Raw genomic sequence first — 23,536 nt, 5'->3', positions numbered from 1 at the left:
CAGGGTAGGTGGATAGGTGGGGTAGTAAGTGACCTTTAAATTGAAGAACTGACATGTTAAAATGTCCATCAATTAACCCATCTGGAATGAGAAATAAAAGGTATCCAACTGAACATACTGACATTTAAAGCAAAGCACTGAGTATCTTCAGAGATGAAACAAAGAAAGTATGTGCTTAATGAAAGGTAACGTCGAAACAGACAATAAAAAGGGGGACTTCTTAAAAGGGTTGTTCATTTGCAGACTCTGATCTGGAGTGTAGTGTTTCTGACATGCTTAACTTTTCACAGAATTCATACACTAAAGAGTAACAGAACAGGAATTTTAAGTTGTCAAGATAAACAAATAGTATCTGATGGTTTTACTATGTTTCTAAATTTTTGAGAAACAGTTTGATAAATGGGAGGAATAAAATCCAAACATGGGAACATTTTATTAAAATAATTCTAGCTATATATTTCTCACAGTGAAACTACTCTTAAGATCTAAAGCCAAACCATTAGCACAGACACACACAAACACACAGAGAAATTAAGGCACTGCAAAATAACTTAAATCTAGTTCTGTTTCCCAAGTGTTAAAACAAATAGTATAAAGACTAATTTATCTTTACTATGTAATCATTGTCTTTAATGAAATAGATCCTCTTGACTAATATCTGAAATATTTGCTAATATTTGCTAGTTTGCAAATACACAATGTTTCAAATACAACACAGCGTCGCTTAAAAATTAGTTAAAACACCCCAAATTCAATAAATGGATATGAAATGTCCAAATATTATGTGGAGATCAAAGTTTGATGTTATTTTTAGAATAGCTCTCCTTATTTGAAAAGGTGGCAGTGATTAAAGGCTAAATGTCCAGTCATTCTGTTTCCTTTGACCTTATTAAGAAAAGCGTATCGAGGAAAAGGTCTAAAACTAACCAACAGCTTACCATCCCTATGGCAGTGAGAAGCATTTAGTAGAAAAGGATCATCTATCTATCTAGTGAGTAGATGTGCCCATTCTACTTCATGACACTCCCTCTGCTTAGAATGCGTAGGATAAAGCTTTTATAGGTACCTACTGTTCAATATTTTCCTAGAAAGCTCCCAACTACCAAATATGTGTATAAAGCACAAGCATTCTTTAGCAATTTTATCATTTAAATCTTAAAACTCCAACATAAGATACTGTAATGTTACATTTATATGTAAAAATGAAAACACACAGTTCCACTATAAATCTTAAATTTCATTTTCAAAGCAAATTATGAAATCCAAATACAATGCTGTGCTAGTTACCATCAAAAGCTTAAATGACAAAATAACACAACCTAATTTTAAAAGAATTAAAATGTCCTGTGAGAGAAATAGGGTTAAAAAACCATGCTGCTCTTTCAGAAATCTTTTCATTTCCACTTAAAACAGTACCTTAGTAACGTCAAGGGATTCTGAGAACCAAGATGGATGTGAATCTGCTCCTTCTCAAGGCAGTTATCACAATCTGTTAATAAGTTATGTCTGGTGGTCACATAGTTATCAACCAGCATGTGATACAGTTCGCACCACAACAGGAATATAGTGTATTTCTTGAATTGACCTATCCCATCGGGAATAAAGTCTTTAACATTATGTATTACCAATACTTTGGACACAAGAAGCATAAAATAAATTTTCTGAAGTAAACTATGTATTGGCCTTCATCTGTTTCTCAATTACTTTTCATTTACCTCCCTTATCTGCCACAAATTTATTAGATCTAGGAAGAGAAGGACTCCACCTTTTCCTTATCTGGTATTCATCAATTCTATCAACTCATATCAGAGTTCGTGTGTAAGACACAGATGTGCAATTTGGCTGCTAAGGTCCTTGTTCCTCATACTGGCCCTCTAGCACTTCTGGACCCTGAATGAATAAATTCACCCCTATCCCCAAAGAGATGTGCCAAAGTCAACAGACTGTTTTAATTAAGAGTGTAAATAGGATTTTTTGAGAAATAAAAATGAGATTCAAATAAAACAAGGAGTGCAAAATTTGAATGTCTATATAATAAATTAGGAAACTAAATTCTTATCAGCAGAAACCACAAACTTTCAGAGTGATTGAAGACACCACATTCCTGGAAAAGGGTGATGTAGGGCTATCAGTCTCTGATAACGTATCACCCAACAGGTTAACCTACTGATATGTAGAAATCAAATACTTTCAGAATCTATTGCAATTATTTCCACATTTTCTTCCCCTTTACATTTTCCTCTCATTTAATTTTTATAAATAGTGCATTCCAACAAAAGCATCTGGCAATAACTGTATTATCACCACTAGGTTTCCTTGTTTTCAAATAACTGGAAAATGTTTTTCATGTTGCTAAATATTCTCTGAAAACATAATATAAAGCTAGAACAATATTTCACCATGTTGCTATAGCATAAATCACTGAACCATCTTTCTACTGGTGGGCATTTAGGTAGTTTCCATTTTCCTTTACTATGACAGAGAACTGTGGGATAAAAAACTTGAAACATATCTCTGTCCACAGAATACTAAAAGAAAATCTCACAGATTATCTCTGGGTCAAAGGGTTTGAGTTTGTTAAGGTTCTTGGTAACATAAAATCTACTGCTTTTCATAAAGATAACATAAATTTACATTCCCAGCTCTGGTGTAAGACTGCTCCACTAAACCCACTCCTACACAGCTAAAGACTATTTTTCTTTAACCTCTGCCAATTTTATAGGTGAGAAAATGGCACCTCTCAATAACAATGCATTTATTGAACTACAAGTAGAGTTGAATTTCCCCCTCATGTTTATGGACCACTTATAGCCTGAGAATGGTCATTCACATTTATAGCCTGTATTTCTATTTTAGTTTACTCTTTTGTAAGAGCTATTTATTAGTAAAAATATTAGACAGTAATAATTCTATAATACAAAACCATTCACAAAAAATGCAAAATTAAAACAAAAGTATATCAAAATCTGTACGTTCATGGTAAATTTTATACAAGTATTTTATCTTTATTTCTCTGTATTTTCCAGCTTTCCAGTGCTTTTCCCTGATTATAAAAGTAAACAACTCTGGAAAAGATGGGCAATTTCTATTTTAAATGCTAGTCATGAGTTTTTTTCTAAAGGATCTCTGGGTTTCTAATGTAAAGTTGTCACAGATAATAAATGAAAGTGAGATGAAGAAACATCTTATATGCTGCAAGTGACATTTAGACAAAAGAATGCCTTCAATCTAATTTATACTTACTTTGTTTAAAAGCGTGGTAGACATTCAGCAGTGTCAGATGATCTCCATCTATGTGGGCAAATCTCATCTTGGCCTCATCTGCGGCTTTCTTGGCCTCCGTGGGGCGAACAAAACACTGTGGGACTAAACAAGGTTGGTATGGGCCCAACACAAACGCCCATATCGATGAGTCACGCATTCACAGATAGAGGAACAAGGCCTAGCTAGGTCAGTTCACAGAGCATAGGGCAGGGCAGGATGGCCTCCAACTGCATCTTGGACTGTTTACTACCTTGATTTGGTACATCAACACCTAACCACATCTGTAAGACAAGAGGGTTTCAAAGCTACAGAGTACCTGATTATTTTTAACTAGATCTAAAAGTAGGCATCAAAACAGCTATTCTGAAGGCCATCAAGATACTAGAAAGCTCAACTTATTTCAAAAACCAGTGCCGATAGCTCTACCAATAGCCAGAATTATGGTGTTAATAGCCTTTTAGCTAAATATAATTTTTTAAAAGGCCATCCATTGAATCCGCTGAATGGTTATGAAAGTGATAAAGCTATACTTGCCCACTGCAGGGCTAAAAACAACTTTCCAACCAGTGTACTGCCACATTTCTATTGTAATTCTTCCCTAGTGCTGTGGCTATTACCAACTGGTGGGTATCACTATTAGCACTGGTGAGCAGAAGCATATGTAAACATAAAAAATATCATGAAATCTTGGGTTTTGATGATAGCAGTAGTGGTGGAAGGTTAAACCGCCTCTGAATTAAGAAAATTCAAAAAGGCTGGGAATATTCGGCCTAGTTTTCCAGTATTTTAAGAAAAAGATTAGAAAATAAAGTCCCAAGTTTTTTTTAAACTGTATTTGAAGACTTCAATATAAAAGCAGAATCCAATATTTTAAAAGTTGACAATTAGTCTGAAACGGTCATTATTTCAAGGGTCATCAAAATATATAACTACAGTATTTGTTTAGAGCCTCAATATTAATTCACATAAAACTTTAAGTTGTTACATACAAAGCGTGCACTATATTTTTTGAAATACAACTTTCCTTAATTCACTTTAGCAATTCCATAGTCATAAAAGCATTATGAAAATAAAAAGACTTAACAACTTGGGACTTTGTGAACACATTTTTAAAGCTCTTAAAACTTTGTCAATAAAAAAAATTATAAATTATCAGTTCAGATAGAAGATAATGGGAATAATCGACAGTGAGATCAAACACAGTATCAATTACTCTTTGCCATACAGTTTCCCCTTTAAAATGATTCCAAAGAAGCCAAAGAGAGACAATGACACATGATCACAGTGAATACTAAGTCTTGCTTAATGTAACTGAAGCAAGGTAATAAATAAAAGTACAGAAACCTCTCATAGCTCTGAAAGTTAACGTGAACTAGCTACCAGAGTTAAATATTGGGTATAAGAAGCACTCCATAAGGCCCCTGATTTGTACTATTTATATCAGGACCCGAAAACTTCAGAAACTCTTTAAGTGGAAAACAAAGCATTACAAGCTCAGCAAACTGTTTCAGTTCCATGACTTCTTCCTCACGCTTTAACATTTTCCCCCACAAATGCCATGCTTAATAATCGCTGCACATAAATGTTCACTCTCTTGATGTGCTAAAGATGACCAGTAAACCCTACGTTTTGTACAACTATTACAAATAAGAGATGTAGTTGGAAGATCTCAACTGCATCATAATGACCAATTTTTTTAAAGGGCTAATTTTCTAAACTCAAACAATGGTAATTGTATAGTATGCCTGATAAGAGAACCTAGAAAAATAAAAACTGGGCAGATAACAAATACACAGTCTGTTAAACTCTTGCCCCACACTTTCTCTAAAAACTAAAATGTTGGGTTAACTACAACTGGGAGAATCTAGCAAAAACAACATATAAGAAAAGGCAGACAACAACCTACCACCACCTCCGCAAGAGACTACAATTTCATTAAAATGATTCGATACTGCCCTGCCCATCTGCTCTGAGTCTGATCAATCATAACTCTGCAAAAAAAACATTTTAGCTAGTTTTTAAATTAAAAATTCACACCATTAAAATATACATCTAAACTAAGCCAAAATTTTTATATTTAGAAATTTAAAAAATTTCCTCCTTTAACTACATGTAAGATTTTGAATTATTTGAGGCATTTAATGATAAATAATACCAATAAACCACTCTATGACTGGAAGTCAACTTTCCCCAGTACTGAAACTAGTATTATAGAGTACTTTGATAGTAAAAACTTAATACGTTTTCTATTTGTCGCTGCAAGAACCAGTGTATATTTGTATGTTAACAATATTTCTCTTTTTCTGGAAAATCTAATTTCCAAGTTACTATTTATTTGTGAATTAAGTGTTACTGCTATTAAAAAAATAGTATTTGTTCAGCTTAATGTTCCAATTTTTAAAATAAGCAATTTTATCTATTAGACGTATTTATTTTATCAAGTGTTTTCCTGCCATTGTAAAAGAATTACCATCAGGTTAGATTTTAAACCTAGAATTATATATTACTACTTCTATTTATTTGATGCTAAGTTTGAAGTAAATGTTTGATTGCCACTGCAGTACGATTTATACATGTAGAAAAAGCTCACTCTTTAAATGACAGTTTGCTTTGTCTCAGGCTCACTTAATAGTGCCAGCTACTAGAATAAAGTTCTTCTGGTACTTTCAGCAATAAACTGCAGAACTGATGGACCTACCAAAGAACTCAGTTATAATGTCTTCAGACTTATTCTTCTCTTATTGAGATTTTTATCTGTACTCAGGAGAGCCCATGTTTTTACTATACTGTGTGCACAATGACTTAATTTACTTTTGTAAATACTATGTCATTATGAAGCTACTTTACAAGATATTTAGGAAACAAAATGAGTCCCTTAAAACCACCTATAAAATTTACTATCATACTAAATATTAAAAAACAAAACCAAAAGTGAAGTCCACCCAAACTTTGAAGAGCTGGGTTTTTTTTAGTTCCTTTCCCTCTATTACCTGACAACATAGCAGTAATAGATAGGACCTCATTAGAACAGTTGTAGTCACAACTTGCAATAACCATTTTAGCGAGCTGTGGATCTAGAGGAAACTCGGCCATCATGGATCCCAATTCAGTCAGATCTCCATCATCGTTTAAAGCAGCCAGATAATTCAAAAGTTCTAGGGCTCTCATCAGAGTTTCAGGAGCTAGGGGGAAAAGGCAATATAACAGACAAGCTGCCTTAATAAGCAAAAACATGACAAAGTACAAACTATTATAAGCATTCTCATTTTTCATTCTACAGTGGACCAAACTCGAAACTCAAACTGTCATCAAATTCAATTACAGAGATCTAGCGACCTATGAATCATATAAAATTGCAAAACTTCCCTGTATAGTAGTAAAACTGTCATCTTCCTAAGTACGTTAAATAACTGTTAACTCAACAATGTGTTTATCAAACTATTTTTCTTCCAAAAAAAAAATTGGGGAATTTTTCACATTTTCATGCCCTGTCAATAACTCCCAGAATAATTTCGTTATTCTGAAGGGGAAAAAAAAAGAATTTGCTCTTTTGTCACTCTTTTAGTTTTAATGCTAACACACAAAATTTATCTTGATGCATTGTAAGAAACAGGTAAAATGTATTTAATATATATACTGAATAGGATGAAGAGAAAGAGTCAATTTTGGTTAAAAGGTTTGATAAAATATGCTTTGAGAATTCATACCTGGTGGATCCATAAAATCAAAATGCACCAAATCATCAATACCAAGTTTCTTCAATTGTAACACAACTGATCCTAAATTAGAACGCAAAATCTCAGGATAGGTGTTATCCTAGAAAAATACAAAAACATTTGTTCTGTTAAATATTCCTTAATCCTCTTGCTCCAAAAAGCAAAACATATCTGTTCTCTGCCCCCTTAGCTATTAACTTTTGGCATTTCTTCTAAACCACTGACTAAAGAGAGGAGAAAAATACTTGTGGACTAAAAAGACTAAAAGGGAATCAGACACTTTCTGTGAACTATCTTTATAGGGTTCGAAGTGTTAACTGCTGCTGCCCACCTCGACTTAGAACTGTAACAAAGATTTGTATTGGTAGACTACACCATAAATCTCAGAAAAACTAAAGAGATTATAGTGCCAAAAGGCAAGATAAAGTAAATGAAGTAATTTTCTCCTGGTAACAAATTCAACTTAACCTTCCAAACACACTAGGAAGGACACAGTAAAACCCTTACCTGCATTTCTGTTTTGTAGGCTTTCTCTGTATAAAGTCTGAAGCACTTCCCAGGTCTGGTTCGTCCAGCTCGACCAGCCCTTTGCTGAGCTGAAGCTTTACTGATGGCTGTCACTAAAAGGGACTCGACTCTGATTCGAGGATTATATACCTATTGGAAAGGAAATAACATTAAGAATGATTCTTCCTTCAGTTAAACACAAAACTGTGATCTAACAGAAGTATCCAAAGCCCACAGCTAACCCCAAAATAAACAAAGTAGTACTGATGACCACTATATACCATGCTGGGACAGAAACAAAATTCATCATCTTTACTCCTTAACTTTCTTTCAGGTATTCTGACTCCAGCATTCTGAGAGACCCAAGCTAACGTGAAAAGTCTCTTATCTAACACACAGATAGCTTATATCATCTTTACTCTTCCTAATTTAAAATAATTTCAGCCTTACCTTACTCTTATATAGTGGATTGTGCTGAAGGTTTTTGCCTGAAAATAACCTGTCAATTGGACATTAAGAAAACTATTTTGAACTTAGTCCAGAAGAAGTCAGTTATATGCTGCCAGTTTAAAGGACAGTTTTCCATCAAAAACATGAATACTATGTACAATGAATTCTCCCAATTATATTTATAAAATGTAATCAAATGCAATCAAAGATCTTTAAATTATAAAACATAGTTTTATTTATTTACTGAGTAGTCACTTCATTTGGTAAAAGTGCTTGGTATTCAGTACTGTTAAACTAGAGGTTAACATAGTACTTTTTTTTCAAGTACTGTGCCTGGCACATAGAAACTCTAATTTAGTTGGGGAGTGACTGATATGCAGGTTATGATAATCAATCCTGTATTTATTACTATCACCATACTCCTTACATGAACATACACTCACATACAAAACACTCACCATCACTACAAAGAAACAAAGAAACCAATGCAACCGAAAAGCCGCCTAGGGTTAAACATTAAACATGGGCTTAGTATGTGAAAGCCAGCTAGAACACAAAGGGTTCATATCTCAGAAGTCTGAAAATGAAACACAAACTGGAAAATAATTCTAAAAAGTAAATTTCAGCCATTAAATGAGTAAGCAATAAGTACTGTTAAACTAATACTAATTTATAAAGTACTAAAGTAGTACAAAATACATACCTTTTGTTTCGCAAACCCAGGATCAATCACAAATACCACACCATCTATTGTCAAAGATGTCTCTGCAATGTTAGTTGACACAACTACCTGTTAAGAAATAAACAGTATTTAACTTATACTACCAGCCAAGTACAACTCAAATAGTAAGATTAGCATTAACTTTCACTAAACAATCAGTTACAACCCACTAAATAAACCAGAAATAAGGTTTAATCTTTAATGACCAATGCTATATAAAGACGAATTAATATTTAAGAATTCAAAGTTTCATTTAGCTCATCATAGTACCTTCCTTTTTCAACAAAAAATCTTCAGGTTTATTACTCAATCACATCATGTTTTGATTATTCAAATAGCAGAAGAGCATCAAAAGAAAATTATCGATAAAACAATATAAGCTTACCTCACAGAATGTCTCCCTGAGAGAACACTCCTTGGTTAATATCCAAACTCCACACAACATGTAACATCTTTCAATATTTTCAGGCAACATTAACAAAGGAAAACTTTATATCACCAAAACTCAACTCAGTATTTTAAACAAAATGGCACATAGGGCTGAAAATCTCAAGTTAGAATCCAAGAATTTGCAGATCATCAGAACAGAATGTAGATGTTTTGGAAAGTGTATAGTCTCAAAGGGGGTGTCACTGCATATAAGGAAACTGTTAATCATTTGAACTTTTTATTGACAGGGAATGTTTAAAGCACTTACATACTAACATGATAGCTTGTTTTTTCATGTGGGTGTTTTACTGTATTTTAAACAGGTTTTAGAAGATTAGGGGCTTGAGAATGACATGTTACATAATTTTTCCTTTTAAACAATGGGAAAATGGGATCCTCATTATTATTTTCCCCAAAACATCTGATTTTGGGAACAGATTGCTGCCATTAAATAGGAGATACTTGTATATGCAAGCAGTTGACACAGAAGATAAATCAGAGTCTGTTCTTAAAGCTTTTAGTTTGTAATGAAACAGAGGTGGAGAGGAAGTGTAATGACATCAAAAATGCGCTGTAAGATTTTTAAAGTGTTTATTTCCAAAGTGAAGACAAGGAAAACTTACTGAGAAAATGGCATTTAGGAGAGTTGTTGAAGGTAAGGTGGGATCTACCCACAAGAGGGAAGGGAAGAGCACTAGAAATAGAATGTTCGGCTTAAACGAGAGAGCATATGGACAAGAATGCCCATAGGCACATGTAAGAAAGGACTCACACTGCCAGGAAATCTTGGAGGTTTAAAAGATTACTAGAATGCTGCGGAGCAACTAAGCCTGTGTGCCACAGCTACTGAGCCTGTGCTCTAGAGCCTGCGAGCCAAAACTACTGAAGCCCATGCGCCTAGAGCCCGTGCTCTTCAACAAGAGAAGCCACCGCAATGAGAAGTCCGAGCACCATAACGAAGAGTAGCCCCCGCTCACCGCAACCAGAGAAAGCCCGCACACAGCAACGAAGACCCAACACAGCCAAAAATAAATAAATAAAATAAATAAATTTATACATACTAAAAAAAGATTGCTAGAGCATCACTAACAGGACAATATTTTAGAATCATTTGCATGTCTAAGACCAAAACGCTCCCTTTGTGCATTGGTCAGTTGAAAAGACTGCTACCTAGCAAATGGACAATAAACCATAAGTGGTTTGATGCTAATGAAATATATTTTCCAGAACATTTCGAAGGCACGCACACTCAATAATTAGAGCTGAAGCAAGCATAAACAAGGTTAACAGGTGAACTTGAATAAATATAACCAGAGTTTAATATTCTTCTACGAAGTCAGTGTGTTGTAGTGGAAGGAGCAGGGGTAGGTGGCAAAGCCAGGAATCAAACCTAAATAGTTAAGTAAGAGTGGAGAGGTTTTAACACCCCCAAGCTTTAATTTCCCTTTATAACTCTTGTATACTAGTCTAGCTGAGACAGAGTTTTAAGATATAAACTTAGATAATGAATGTGGAAAGCCCTTATAAACTATACAGAATCACAAACTACATGCCTGTGATTACATAAGAGGTCTTGTGGTTTTCTCTTATTCTAGGGTGAGAATGGTTGCCATTATGGATAGATGCTGTACTTCTAGATAGATGTTTAAAACATATTTTGGGGAGAAAATACATTTCACATATTTCTAATAGAACAAAATATACTCAATGTAATAAAAATGTACTGATGTGATCAACCCTTTGAGTTATTTAAAAACAAGTTTTGTCCACCAAATAATTTCACTTGGTGTTCATGTGTTTTCTCTGGGTGTGTGTGTGACAAATCATACAACGCCGTATAAGGTGGTGTGGATGTGTGATTTCACAAGTGTTTAAGAATCAGGTGATTACACCAACTTTGGCAAGCTCCATGTCATTACTGATGATAAAGTCAACTGCCATCCAAAAGTCACACTCTGAAATACAAGCATAAAAAGACCTAGAGAAGCATGGTCTTTAGACTTTTTCCAAAGATTAAAAAAGTAAATTGGTTAAAAAGCTTTAAGGTGATAAAAAACTTTTTTTGAGTAGGACCTACGTACCCTATGAGAGGTGGGTTTTGGGACAAAAAAGGGGAACACTCATAACAAATTGTACAACTCTGAGGGAGGTATTTCTACTGACTCTACCACTAGAGCTGGATAAACAATACTAACTAAGGCTAAATAAAACATACACACCCACAGATCACAAAAGAACAGAGAAATAAATGAGATGATAAAAGTTATCTAGCTGTCTTGGAACCTTAGCAGTGGGGTGAGTGAGGCAAGCCCTAAGTATGTTCTAGATGTGTTAAGTGGCACATGATCTAATTAGGAAGTGGTCATAACACAGTGATACTGAATTTGTCAAGGGACTTACATATTACCGACAGGAATATATATGTTATAAGCTTTCTAGACTGTAGCTTGGCAATAAGTGTTCAAAGAGTCTTAAAGAGTGTTCAAACCTCACTTGCAAAGGAATTATTTCAGGTAAATAACCCCATATATAGAATAAACACTATGATAAAAAGTCCGGTGATGCCAATTCTAATCTTTTTATATTATATGTGTTAAGAATAAACTCTCAGCTAGATTTATCCCTTTCCTCCTCAATAATCTGCCTTCTAATGGAATCCACGTTGTTTTATTTCAATATTTCCATTTCAAAGTACTTGAGTTGCTCTACTTGAATTCTATTTGGACACAGTAATGCATTTAGGTTAAACAAATTTGGATTTTTAGTCCCTAGGGAACTCGGTGGGGTCTCCAATTCAGTGAGGACATTAGCTGGTTTGTAAATGTCCCAGCAGCACCACACTAAGTTATCTTCAGATAGTGGATTATTAAGCCTCTCTTTAAAACTATAGAGCCATCTCCACAAGGGCCATTTCTCTTTTTTATTGAGCAATGTATGCTCTGAGCCATGTTAATTAGTAAACTCTAAGATAAGCTACAGAAAAATCAGCTATTTGTATGGACAAAATTAATGAAAACTAAATAAAAACAAAAATAGTTGCTGGATTTTAATAACACCAAATCTATATAAAACAGCAGCTATAAGTCTTAGTCAAAAAATGCATACAAGTGACTTACTGATGAGTAAACTTTCATGCATGTACAAAACTACTGTAGCTTTAACTTAAAGTCAAATATTTGAACAAATGTCAAGCATGATCAAAACAGGTAAAAGCCTCCACCCTCACATAAATTTATGAATTGCGGTCTCAACCTTTCTTTAAAAAAAATATATTTATTTTTGGCTGTGTTGGGTCTTCGTTGCCGCGCACGGGCTTTCTCTAGTTGTGGCAAGTGGGGGCTACTCTCATTGCGGTGTGCAGGCTTCTCATTGTGGTGGCTTCTCTTGTTGCGGAGCATGGGCTCTAGGCACGCGGGCTTCAGTAGTTGTGGCTCTCGGGCTCTAGAGCGCAGGCTCAGTAGTTGTGGCGCACAGGCTTAGTTGCTCCGCGGCATGTGGGATCTTCCCGGAACAGGGTTCGAACCTGTGTCCCCTGCATTGGCAGGAGGATTCTTAACCACTGTGCCACCAGGGAAGCCGTCAACCTTTCCTGATTAAAAACTTGAAAGTTTACCATTGGTGCTATGTTACAAGTCCACATAAAAAGAACTCAGTAACTATTTGTAAAAGGAATACTAGTTAAGTGCCCAGTGCCCATAAAAGATTACGTTTAATACAGCCTACATTTTAAAACTTTAGTACTAAAAAGCTGTTTTGTTAGTTTTACCACAATCCTATTAGGAACCCTATTTTGCATAAATTAATACAATGAGTAAGATAACAAATAAGGTACTACCTTACAAAATGTGCTCGAATATAAAGTAATTTAACAAAAACATGAATCAAATGGTATTTTGTTTCACACTGGAAGCAGACTGTAAACCCCTAAATGTTCCTATGTAATTTTATTTATTTATTTACTTACTTATTTTTGTGCTTTGTCACAGTTACTTTTTTTTTTTAAATTGAAGTATGGTTAATTTACAACATTGTGTTACTTTCTGCTGTACAGTTTACATATACATATATCCACTCTTTTTAAGATTCTTTTCCCATATAGGTCATTACAGAGTATTGAGTTCCCTGTGCTATACAGTAGGTCCTTATTAGTTACCTATTTTATATATAATAGTGTGTATATGTCAATCCCAATGCCCAATTTATCCCTCCCTGTAATTTTAAATGAATTGTGAGTATCAGTCAGTGACAGCACTCTTGAATGAAAGTCCCATTCTAGTAACTGGCACAGTTACGTTTAATTAATGAATTCATGACAAAAGAATCAAGCCTTGGCCTCTAGTTCTTTATTTTATAATATAAATAGGATATTACCAAAGTTGTAGCATTTAGAAAAGAGAACAGGAAAATAGTAACTGAATACCAGTTCTTACTGTTCTGGTATCCACCCACATTCCCTCATGTAACCTGTGTGCATCTTAATTCTTACCCTTCTTCTTTTCAATCCCACCAATCCTTTCTTCTATTCTAACTGAACCTGCCAAGCCCTGGGTCTGATGGTCACTTGCTCATCTCACCTGCCAGTCACTGCTTGGCCTTAGTGCATTTCAACAGTCTCCGGTTTTCAGCTGGCACTCCCACCTTCCCTGACCAGCTTCAAAATACATGATTTGTTGAGTGAATCCTCCTCTATAAACTTCTATAAAAATTGTTCACTTTCCCTTAAACATGCTGGGCTTCAATGTGTCTTTCCTCATAAAGAATAATGCACCAATTGCCAAGGGAAGTCCTCCCTCCCCTGGGATCATCTAGGGAGGCCATGACAGCGCTCTTCTCAACCTCTAAGATGAAGCTGACTCACGCCAGGAGATAACATGATTTCCCAACAAGAGATCCTATAGCTTTAGCTGAATGAAACATCATTAGTAGATGATGAAATAGCATTGTGCCCCTTAATTTTGATTCTGAATTAAAAGCCTGAGATGGGATCCCATGGTGAGCCCAAGCCCTGGGAACTCCAACGGCCTCCCCTCAACATCTGTGGCCATCACACATATATCCAACTGCTGCTGAATCTCTCTTTTCAGAAAGACAAAATTCTCCTAAATATCCTAGGATTTACAAGAACATGAAAAGCAATAGTTTTAAAAAACCAAACAACTAATTCTATTCCATGGGCTTAGGTTGTAGAGTCTACAAAATGTACCATGTACTGGACTGACACCAGACTGAACCTAAATTTCCAATATACTAGTATTAACAGAGCAAAGAAGAGCTCAGATATGAAGTAAGTTTTAATAAGTGCGGGCCAGACAGTTCTCAAAGTAACTCAAAATGGAATGAAGAGAACTACATGAAAAGACGAACATGGCAAATCTTGCTGTAAGCCAATTTTACTCAAAGATAAATAAAAACACCATTTTAAAATTAAAACAAATGCAGATACACAAAGTGTACATGATTTCAAGAAAAAATTAAATCACCTGCCTGGAGGATGTACTAACTCCTCTTTACTATAGAAAATGCTTACGAAACAGCTACTTTTATATACATCCACTGACAAAGAGTGAAGTTAAAAACTCCACAGAGAATGAGTACTTTTCAGTCAACAAATCAACTTCAAAATTATATACTAAAGTTATCACTTAAAACTGTCCCCCAAAGTTCTGAATGCACATAAACAGAAAATATTTTAAAACATATTCTAGAGACAGCACTACAACAAAAATAATTGCAATGTTGAACATAATGAAGCTATGATCAGACTATATTTTTAAAAGTCATATTCATTACTCTTGTTGATCTATGAAAAACTCAAAACCTAATTTTTTTCCCTATCAATCTCCTGTTAATTTATATACCACTGCGCTGGTGTTGCCTATCTTTTCAGTAAGTTCTTTCCATTTGAAAAATGTATCTGGTTCATTTAACTTTTACACAGCCATGTAAAGAGATAATTAACCATGATACATTTAAGTATCTTTATAATTTGTAATTTTCCAACAATCATCAAAAATGTTGGGAAAAAAGATCGAAAAAATACAGCAAAAAAAATTGTGAATCTGTTAGGCTAGAATACAGACATAAGAAAGCAATAAATTCCAAATCTGACTGATAAGCAAGTCATAAGTGAGTAATATTTCCAAGACTTTTCTACATGAATAAACTCAAGAAATGTATAACAGTTGCCACGAGGGCCTAGACTGTTCTAGATATGTTAGTACCCTGTATACAATAAGCTTAATCCCTGACAATCATCTCCCCAAGGTGATGATGGTAATCAACTATACCCACTTTAAAATATGCAAACTTTAAAACCAGATTAAGAATTATACCAAAATTCACATGCAGCTTATTATATAGCCTAATAAATGGCTGGGCTTTTTAGAAGACAAGTTGACTCTAGTGGTTTTCCAACCTTTTCAAACAATGCAATCTTATTTTCAAAGGATCTACCAGAATCTCCATATCTTAAAAAATAAAAGCATAGCTGCCTGTATCAAACTCAGATCTCCTTCCTATACATGCCCCCCCACACACAAAGCACCCAGAAACAAGGCTGGAATACCCCTGGCTCCCTTCCTGTGCCAGGCAGATATCCACACCAAAAGGATCCACTGTTCCTGCCCTCAAGAAATCCAAATATTTACGCAGTGTAATTAGTGTTGCTGTTATTAGAGATCTGTGCAGTCAACATTTCATACCTACAGACATGACATTTGGTTAGGTCTTGACAAAAATTCTAGGCAGAAGCCAGGGCACCAAAGAAAAAAGTACTTAGTTTTTGCCAAGTGATTTAATGGGGAGGAAGACATTTGGCTGTCTTCCTCACCCCAATCAACCTTCCATTTGCTAAGGAGGAACTTCTCGGGAGAGAGGGAAGCAGTATCTGCTCTTACTCTAAGGTCAAAAGATATGCAAAACTCTACTCAAATACATTTCTTTCTATTTACTTTGGAAATACAGGTAACTTTGTAGCATACAATTCAGATCACAATCACCCATAACTTACTCCTTTATAATTCAATATAGTTTGATATCTCACAGACAAATCTTTCGGCATTAATGCAGTGTTTATAGAAAACATTTCAATGCTACCTTTCTTCCAATTGCTCCGTTCTGCTTTTTTGGAGGTGGAGGCTCAAAAATGCGTTGCTGCTGCTGAGGTGGGAGTGTAGAGTACAGTGGAATGATTTTAATGTCACCAACTTCAGGGCCCAAATCATCAACCTCACGCTTTATTCTCTTACAGGCTTCATCAATTTCCTACAAAAGTTTGAATTTGAAAATAAAATGAATACACACTGAAACATTTTAAGTATTTATCATAATCCTAGTTCTATGCAGCTTATTTTCATTTTAGTAATCAAAATTAATATAGAAAATTTCACTGGGATTTCCAAAAATAATCCAAGAAATGGATTTAAACACAAAATTGCCTTATTGGCATTCCACACCCTTTTTTCTTAGACTCGATATCCTAATTAATTCTCAACAAACTGTACTAAAATTGAAATTTCTCACCCAGGAATATTTAACTGCACTCATAACCTTTTCAATTTTCACAATCTAAAAGAAATTGATGTGCTAGATATTTTAAACAAGCCAATTAGGCTTTAATGTCACGTATCACTAATGCAATTATATGGAAGATTTGCTTCATTGTGCTTAATGAGAACACACACCTCACCTCTACAGTATCAACATAGATATTTAAGAACTAGGTTAACCCAAATATCTTAGAGCCTCTTCAAAAATTTCCCTACTACAGAAAACGATTCCAATACATTTGCATTCAAACCCAGTTTTAAAGAGAGGACACACAATGAATACTGAGAGTGTGTGAGCGACAGGTAGATGGGAGGCTCTAGGGGATGACAAAGGGACTTGAAAATGGGAAGGGAGCCAATTTTAAATTTTACAGAAGCTTTAATTTAGTTAAACTCAGAAGTATGCTAAATGATTTGGCAGTTTGTCCAATAACCTCAACCAGAAGTTACCCTTATTGACAAATTATCTTTTATTCAAAAGACAGAATGATTTTTAAAATTTATCAGATTAATTTATTGTATATTATAATCAAGCTAGAATAATTTTCCTTGAAATGATTGTAAATCAAAGTGCAACTCTGTTTCCATGTTAAAGAATACAAAGATTTTGGATACTTAAGAACAACAAAAAAAAGGTTTTTTTTCTCAATTTCAAACATACCAGTTTTCTTGAATAACAGATAAGGTCTTGAAAATTGTGACACAGAAAATTACTACTAAGTATTTGATGTAATAGTTTCCTTTGAGATCTAAAGTTTCCAAACGAAAATGAAAGTTTGCTATTCACTGAAAAAAATATAACAAATGAAACAAATATTTTTACCAAAGAAACTGCTTTCAAATGCTGTACCTAGATTAGAATGCCCCCTACTGGTATACAAATACAAAATTAGACCTCTTCCCCCACCCCCGCAAAAAAAAGGGAATATAAATCCAAAACTAGATTTTATATATTGCATATCCTATAGGAAAACTGACACCAGTATTTTCAATTTTGTTAATTCTATAATATATTCGACTGGAAAATAAATGGTCAGAAGCCACCAAATCCCAGATTTTATATAGAAAATTAAAAGTGCCCCAAATCATGCATTTGCAGACTCCAGAAATTTTAACGGATTATTTTACTTGGAAGTACTGGAAGTATTTGCTAAGCATGTATGGAGCTAAAACAAAATCACTATTGCACGGGCTATAAAGACTACTCTAAAGAGCAGAGGGGAAAAAAAATGTCACACCATTTATGTTTTTATACAAAGTTCTAAACACTATGCTTTTAAACTCGGCAACAAAATTTTCCCTAAATTTAACCAAACTTCCAGAGTCAACACTGTCAGTTCTGAAGACCACAAAGCTTATTAACATTCATCAGCACAATGCAACCTTCTGCTTAGTCACGAATTGAGAACTGAGACAAAAGTTTAAGAGTTTCTGAATTCAGGAAAGACTTTCAGCTCCAAAAGCATCAATATGTATGTTAGTAAATTAATTTAGACCCTCCTAATTTAAAGAATCTCAACTCCTGCATGTGGAAAAGACTCAGTGAAATTAAAAAGAATGTACTGCTTAAAGAATGAAGGTTTCAACATCTTTAAGTATCTACTTATAAACAATTGATATTTCAATTATAATCATTCTTATCTAATTCAGTAGCACAGCTCCTCTAAGGATTTCTTCTAGGAACACTTGATTTAATGGATTAACAAAAAAATAATACACATTCTAGAATTCACATGTTTTCCAACCTTTCACCAATTAAAACTGGTCTCTCCCCTCCCAAATTAACTCAAGGGACTATAGAAACACAACTGTTTACGTGGTCAAAATGGTCAACATGGTCATTTTTAAATGTCAAGATAGCTAAATTTTATGGATGCTATTCAAATTTATGGAGACAGGAGTACTGAATTCCCAGAATCTACCATTTAACTGACCAAGTGAAAATAACAGGTTCACAGACATGAGGAATAGTAGTTTTGCTACCTTCTCCTTAAAGGTCTTTACATTCTTCAAGACTTCATTAGTCTAAAGGAAACTTAAAAATCCAACAGGACACATGTAAACCTAGTTCAATTACAGTAATACTTTATTGAAAGATACACACATTTGAAAACCTTGGGGCTTATTCCCTTCCTTTCCCCAGCTGTGGGGTAGCTGCCAAAATATCAACCACAGAAATTTAACTCATAGAAAAGCATCTCAGGTCATCGCCATAAGGCCATCGGATATTTCTGACAGAATTCTAATATGCTTGTCTAACTGAACATAATGACTATTTTGAATAGCCGCTAAAAAAACATGCTATGCACTTTGGAAGAAGTGAGAAACTATAGAGACCATACACAAAAGAACAAAATGAATACAACAGCCTCAACATTGCATTATAGGATAAACACTGTTTATATGCTATCTAAAAAGCATTTGGTACTCTTGCTTACAAAATATATATAGAAATTCTTCCATTCAAAATGCATACAAAGGAAGACTAATACGTACAGAGATCTATCTGTAAAACTGAATTTGCAACCCACCTTTTTTCCCAAAAGAACAAGTATGATTCTCTACTGCGAATGATTTTGCACCCCCAGGGGACATTTGGCAATGTCTACAGACGGGGGGAGTGTAACTGCATCTAATGCGTAAAGGCCAGAGACACTAAGAAACATCCTACAACGCAGGGGGTACCCACAGCAAAGAATTAATCAGCTTACAACATAAATAGTGCTATGGTCAAAAAACCCTGCTCTACAGAAAAGAAACTATGGCCAATGGGACAGAAATAATAAATCATATGGACAATAATGAAAAAATACAAGGATAAAAAAAATTACTCAACATTTATAGCTCTTAATGCAACAGCATTTGATCAAATATTATATATCAAGCATCCCTGCAGACTGAACGCAAATAAGATAGTTCTCATTCTAGTGAAGGTGAATGAACAGCACAGACACAGAACATTTCCAGATATGAAGAAAATTGTAATGGAATAGCACTGCTCTAGAACCTTGCTAGGAATAGAATCTCAGGCCCTACCTGACCTACTGAATCAGAATCTACAAGTTTTCTAAGTGATCAGCACATATATTAGTTTGAGAAGCAAGTTCTAGAAAATTCACAAAGCCTACTATAGCAAATGACAAGCTTTAAGAAAACCTCTAGAAAAAGGCTTTCTAAAACTATTTTATCCAGATAGCTTTCACTGAGCTTATTTAACCATCAAGAATTTTTTAGCACACCTGTAAACATCCTGTTGGAAATGAGTTTAGAAAATGCTGCATCTGAGATTAAAATTCCTATCTAAAAAATGACGTAAATTCTAACTAAGGAACTTCAGTGATTCCTTCCAATCCTCAGTAAACACATGCAAGAAGACAAAAACAAAACACACACATTTGTTTTGATGGTAGATGGGCACTTGAGTTACCTGAGTTCACTTACAAACTAAATTACTGACTATAATAACCAGATTTCACATCACCTGTGATTCAAATTCATGCCTCAGCAAAACTGCAAATTAACACAACACTACTCACCACCCAGGTCTCTCCAAAGTTGAGACTACAATTGCTAAATCTTGAAATTCTAAAAGCATTTAATATTCTTAGGGTAATTAACTAGAACACAAAGACTAATGGTATAAAAGGGTATTCCTAGAGTACACAGATAAAAGGAGTTAAATATTTCATATATATATACAATCAGGTTGAAGAAAAACTTTAAATACTGGGATAAGAAATATATGGTTAATATATGCCAAGTTCTTAAAGTTGTTGCCTGATAGAAACAATATAAATAATGAAGCAAATAATGACAATACCTCTTGACCAGTTAAGAAAAGTAGAAGATCTCCCTCCTCCTCTTCACACATATGAATCTGGATCACGGTTCGAATTGCTGCTTCAAGATAATCTCTCTCTGGTTCGGGAGTATAAAAGATCTCAACAGGATGTGTACGCCCAGGAATAGTTAAGAGAGGACAGTTATCAAAGTAAATCTGGAATTTTCCTGCATCTAGAGTAGCGCTCATAACTATAACCTGAAAAGAAAACAGTAAATTAAGTGAAGCTGTCTTCAAAGATCCTTACGTGGTTTTAAAGTAAAAAACTTAGAAGAGTAATATTTACTGCTCCAAATATGTCAATATGCCTGAATAAACTGTGATTAAGAAAATCAAATACAGAAAAGCTGTGCTATAGTAAGCTATTTACATTTTTTAAAAGTAGGAATAAACCTGGCATCCAATAAATAACCTAGAATACATGTTCACGAAGCAACACCTTAAAAACCAAAGTTTATAAAATTACGTGATATGTAAAAGGCATTGGTAAAAGACAACATAAATATGTAGTATGACTGCAGCTATGTTATTAAAACAAAACATGACAACCTTGCACATAGGGGAAAACAGGAACAAAGCGCAAAAACAAAACAAAATATTTCTCCATTCTTCCAAACCATCTTTATTAAGCATATGTTCTTCAGAAAATTTTCTAAAACAGAGGCTTTCTATACTGCTGTAAAGCCACAGTGAAGAAAGGTTGTTCAGGTGCAGGGTTGCATGATCGTGTAGTCACCCTACTTTTATTTAAATTATGACGTTATATGATCCATTAAAAACGTACTTAAATAGAAGGCTCCCCCCTTAAACATTCCACTACAGAGTTCTTAATTTCTACTTTGAGTTCCTACCTAAAAATTTCAGTTGCTCATAAGGTTTAATCAGTAATGACAGTACTCATATAGTTATTCAAATATATTCTTTAAAAGCATAAATTTAATATTTATAAGCCAAATCATACTCAATATCAATTTTTCTTAAGACCCAGAATCTTTCTGCCTAGTATACAAACCCTCTGTAACACATACACTAACACACGATACTAAGTTCCAATGAATGGTACACACATACACACACACACAATGCAAAAGGGGAACTTCATAAACTTTGGGAGACAAAAATGTCAGCATATTCAGTCAGTTTTAAGCCCTTATCAACACAGTAACACTGGCCAGGGTCTAAGTGGTATAATGGACAGAAAAACAAACACACACACACAAGACCCTAGGTTAAGGGAAGGCATTTCTAAGGAGTGGTTTATTCTGGGTATAGTTATTCCACTCTCCAGCATTACGAGTTAGAATGAGCGTGTCTGTGTTGGGACAAGGACAAAGATTTGATCCTTAATGAAGGCGTCCCCTGTACTTAATAAAGTCAGGGTGAGCAGAAGGCTTAAAAACACCACGCCATTAGATCATTTTAAACAAAACAAAACAAAACAAAAAACTGGGTGGATTAGAAACTGAAAAGATTTGGCTTAAAAATATATTACTAAAAATACATTACTAAAAAATACATTACTAAAAATACATTACCAAAAAGATTTGGCTTAAAAATGCATTACCAAAAATACATACTTAAAGTCTAAAAGACACAGCAAGGTAAATTAGAAAGAAAGGATAAACCACTACAGGTACTCTCATTGGTTGCTTCTTTTACAGGTGATTATTTTTTGTAGTCGATTAGAGTGATCATCATGTGCTCCCTGTTTTTTATATATACATACATATATAGGTATTTTTTAAGAACCAAACAAATAAATTAATTCACCTTTAAATCTGATCTCTGTCTAACAACCTCCTTCAGAACACCCATGAGAATATCTGTAGCCAATGTCCTTTCATGAGCCTCATCAAGAATTATTACACCATAACGCTCCAAGAGAGGATCATTCATAGCTTCACGAAGTAACATCCCATCAGTCATATACCTATATTGACAAAGAACATGTTAGTTAAGGTTCATTTAGGGTATTTTAAAACTAAACTTCATGACATAAATATGAAATGCAAAGACATCAGATAAGTCAAAATTAAACCCTTGTTCAAACCAAATGTGCTATTGTTTCATAATCAATTGCAAAATTAAGCTTCCAGAAACACTTTTCAGTGAATATATCAAAGTTATACATTATCAAATCTGTCAAGTGAGCCTGTTATACTGCAATGCATTGAGAAAACAAGGTAAATCTGATGATGGACTATAACAAACACATGGTTTCACACAAATGCCAAAGCAAAATTAGTCACTTAAATAAATTTCTTAAAAACAAAATAAAATTTAAAACAAATATTCAACCTGCAAATAAAACTAAGAAACCATTTTAAGTTGCTTTATCACATTACAGCACTAAAATGTTGTATTTCTTTAAAATCTTAATAACTCCCCACTTAAGCTAACAGACTCCTGGTTCAAAAGGACTAAGAGAGCACGAGTCTACCATCTTTCTTTCCCCAGCCCCATCCAATTCAATAAAATGATGGTAAAGAATCATAAAAAGGAATATATTCATGGAATGAGTAGCAGCATTAGCACTATGGAAATGCTGATAAATACATATGGAAGAGAAAAGGCAAATGGCATTAGGTGTATCAATGAAGCAAAGAGAGGAAAACTAGGCTCAGGGATGGCTCAAGAGAAGACAGCTAATGTGTAATACAGGCACTCAGAAGAAGGGTGGTTTGCAGAATGGCTGTATGGGTCAGCCATCTCCTGTCCATTCCATTCTGGCTGCTACTGTCACTAACACGAAACGCTATCCTACATTTGGCACCTGGACAAATTGCAAATGCTGAAGTCACAGGTCATTCAGTTAAAATACAAATCCATGGTTTTATTTACGGAATTAAAAGCAGTATAAAAATCTGATGTCATCATTTATGACTTCACTATTCTGGCTCTATTTTTGATAAATTAGTCTAATCTAATCTTTCACGGACCAACTTGACATTTTTAGCTAAGGCCATCTGTTGGAGCACCAAGTTCAGCAAAATGACAGTATACAACCCACATGAAGCCTTCTCTTTATTTTACCTGAACTTAACTGTAAATTAAGACTTTT

At 34.4% G+C, this 23,536-nt stretch overlaps 1 protein-coding gene across 1 annotated transcript in view; it reads right to left on the bottom strand.

The window, feature by feature from the left end:
• The window catches only part of DHX15 (DEAH-box helicase 15), a 51,168-nt gene that overhangs the window by 4,740 nt on the left and 22,892 nt on the right, over positions 1 to 23,536 (bottom strand). Inside the window, exons 4-11 of the mRNA XM_068543147.1 lie at positions 22,246 to 22,405; positions 20,455 to 20,673; positions 16,183 to 16,350; positions 8,641 to 8,727; positions 7,488 to 7,637; positions 6,972 to 7,080; positions 6,255 to 6,446; positions 3,244 to 3,366 (exon numbers count right to left, since the gene is read on the bottom strand). Coding sequence (XP_068399248.1) covers positions 3,244 to 3,366; positions 6,255 to 6,446; positions 6,972 to 7,080; positions 7,488 to 7,637; positions 8,641 to 8,727; positions 16,183 to 16,350; positions 20,455 to 20,673; positions 22,246 to 22,405 — 1,208 coding nt within the window. The remainder of the gene's footprint in view (positions 1 to 3,243; positions 3,367 to 6,254; positions 6,447 to 6,971; positions 7,081 to 7,487; positions 7,638 to 8,640; positions 8,728 to 16,182; positions 16,351 to 20,454; positions 20,674 to 22,245; positions 22,406 to 23,536) is intronic.

This window comes from Eschrichtius robustus, chromosome 4 (genome assembly GCF_028021215.1).
Source record: "Eschrichtius robustus isolate mEscRob2 chromosome 4, mEscRob2.pri, whole genome shotgun sequence".
Taxonomy (NCBI): domain Eukaryota; kingdom Metazoa; phylum Chordata; class Mammalia; order Artiodactyla; family Eschrichtiidae; genus Eschrichtius; species Eschrichtius robustus.
Note: the sequence above shows the minus strand (reverse complement) of the source record. Positions and strands in the feature narration are given on the sequence as shown.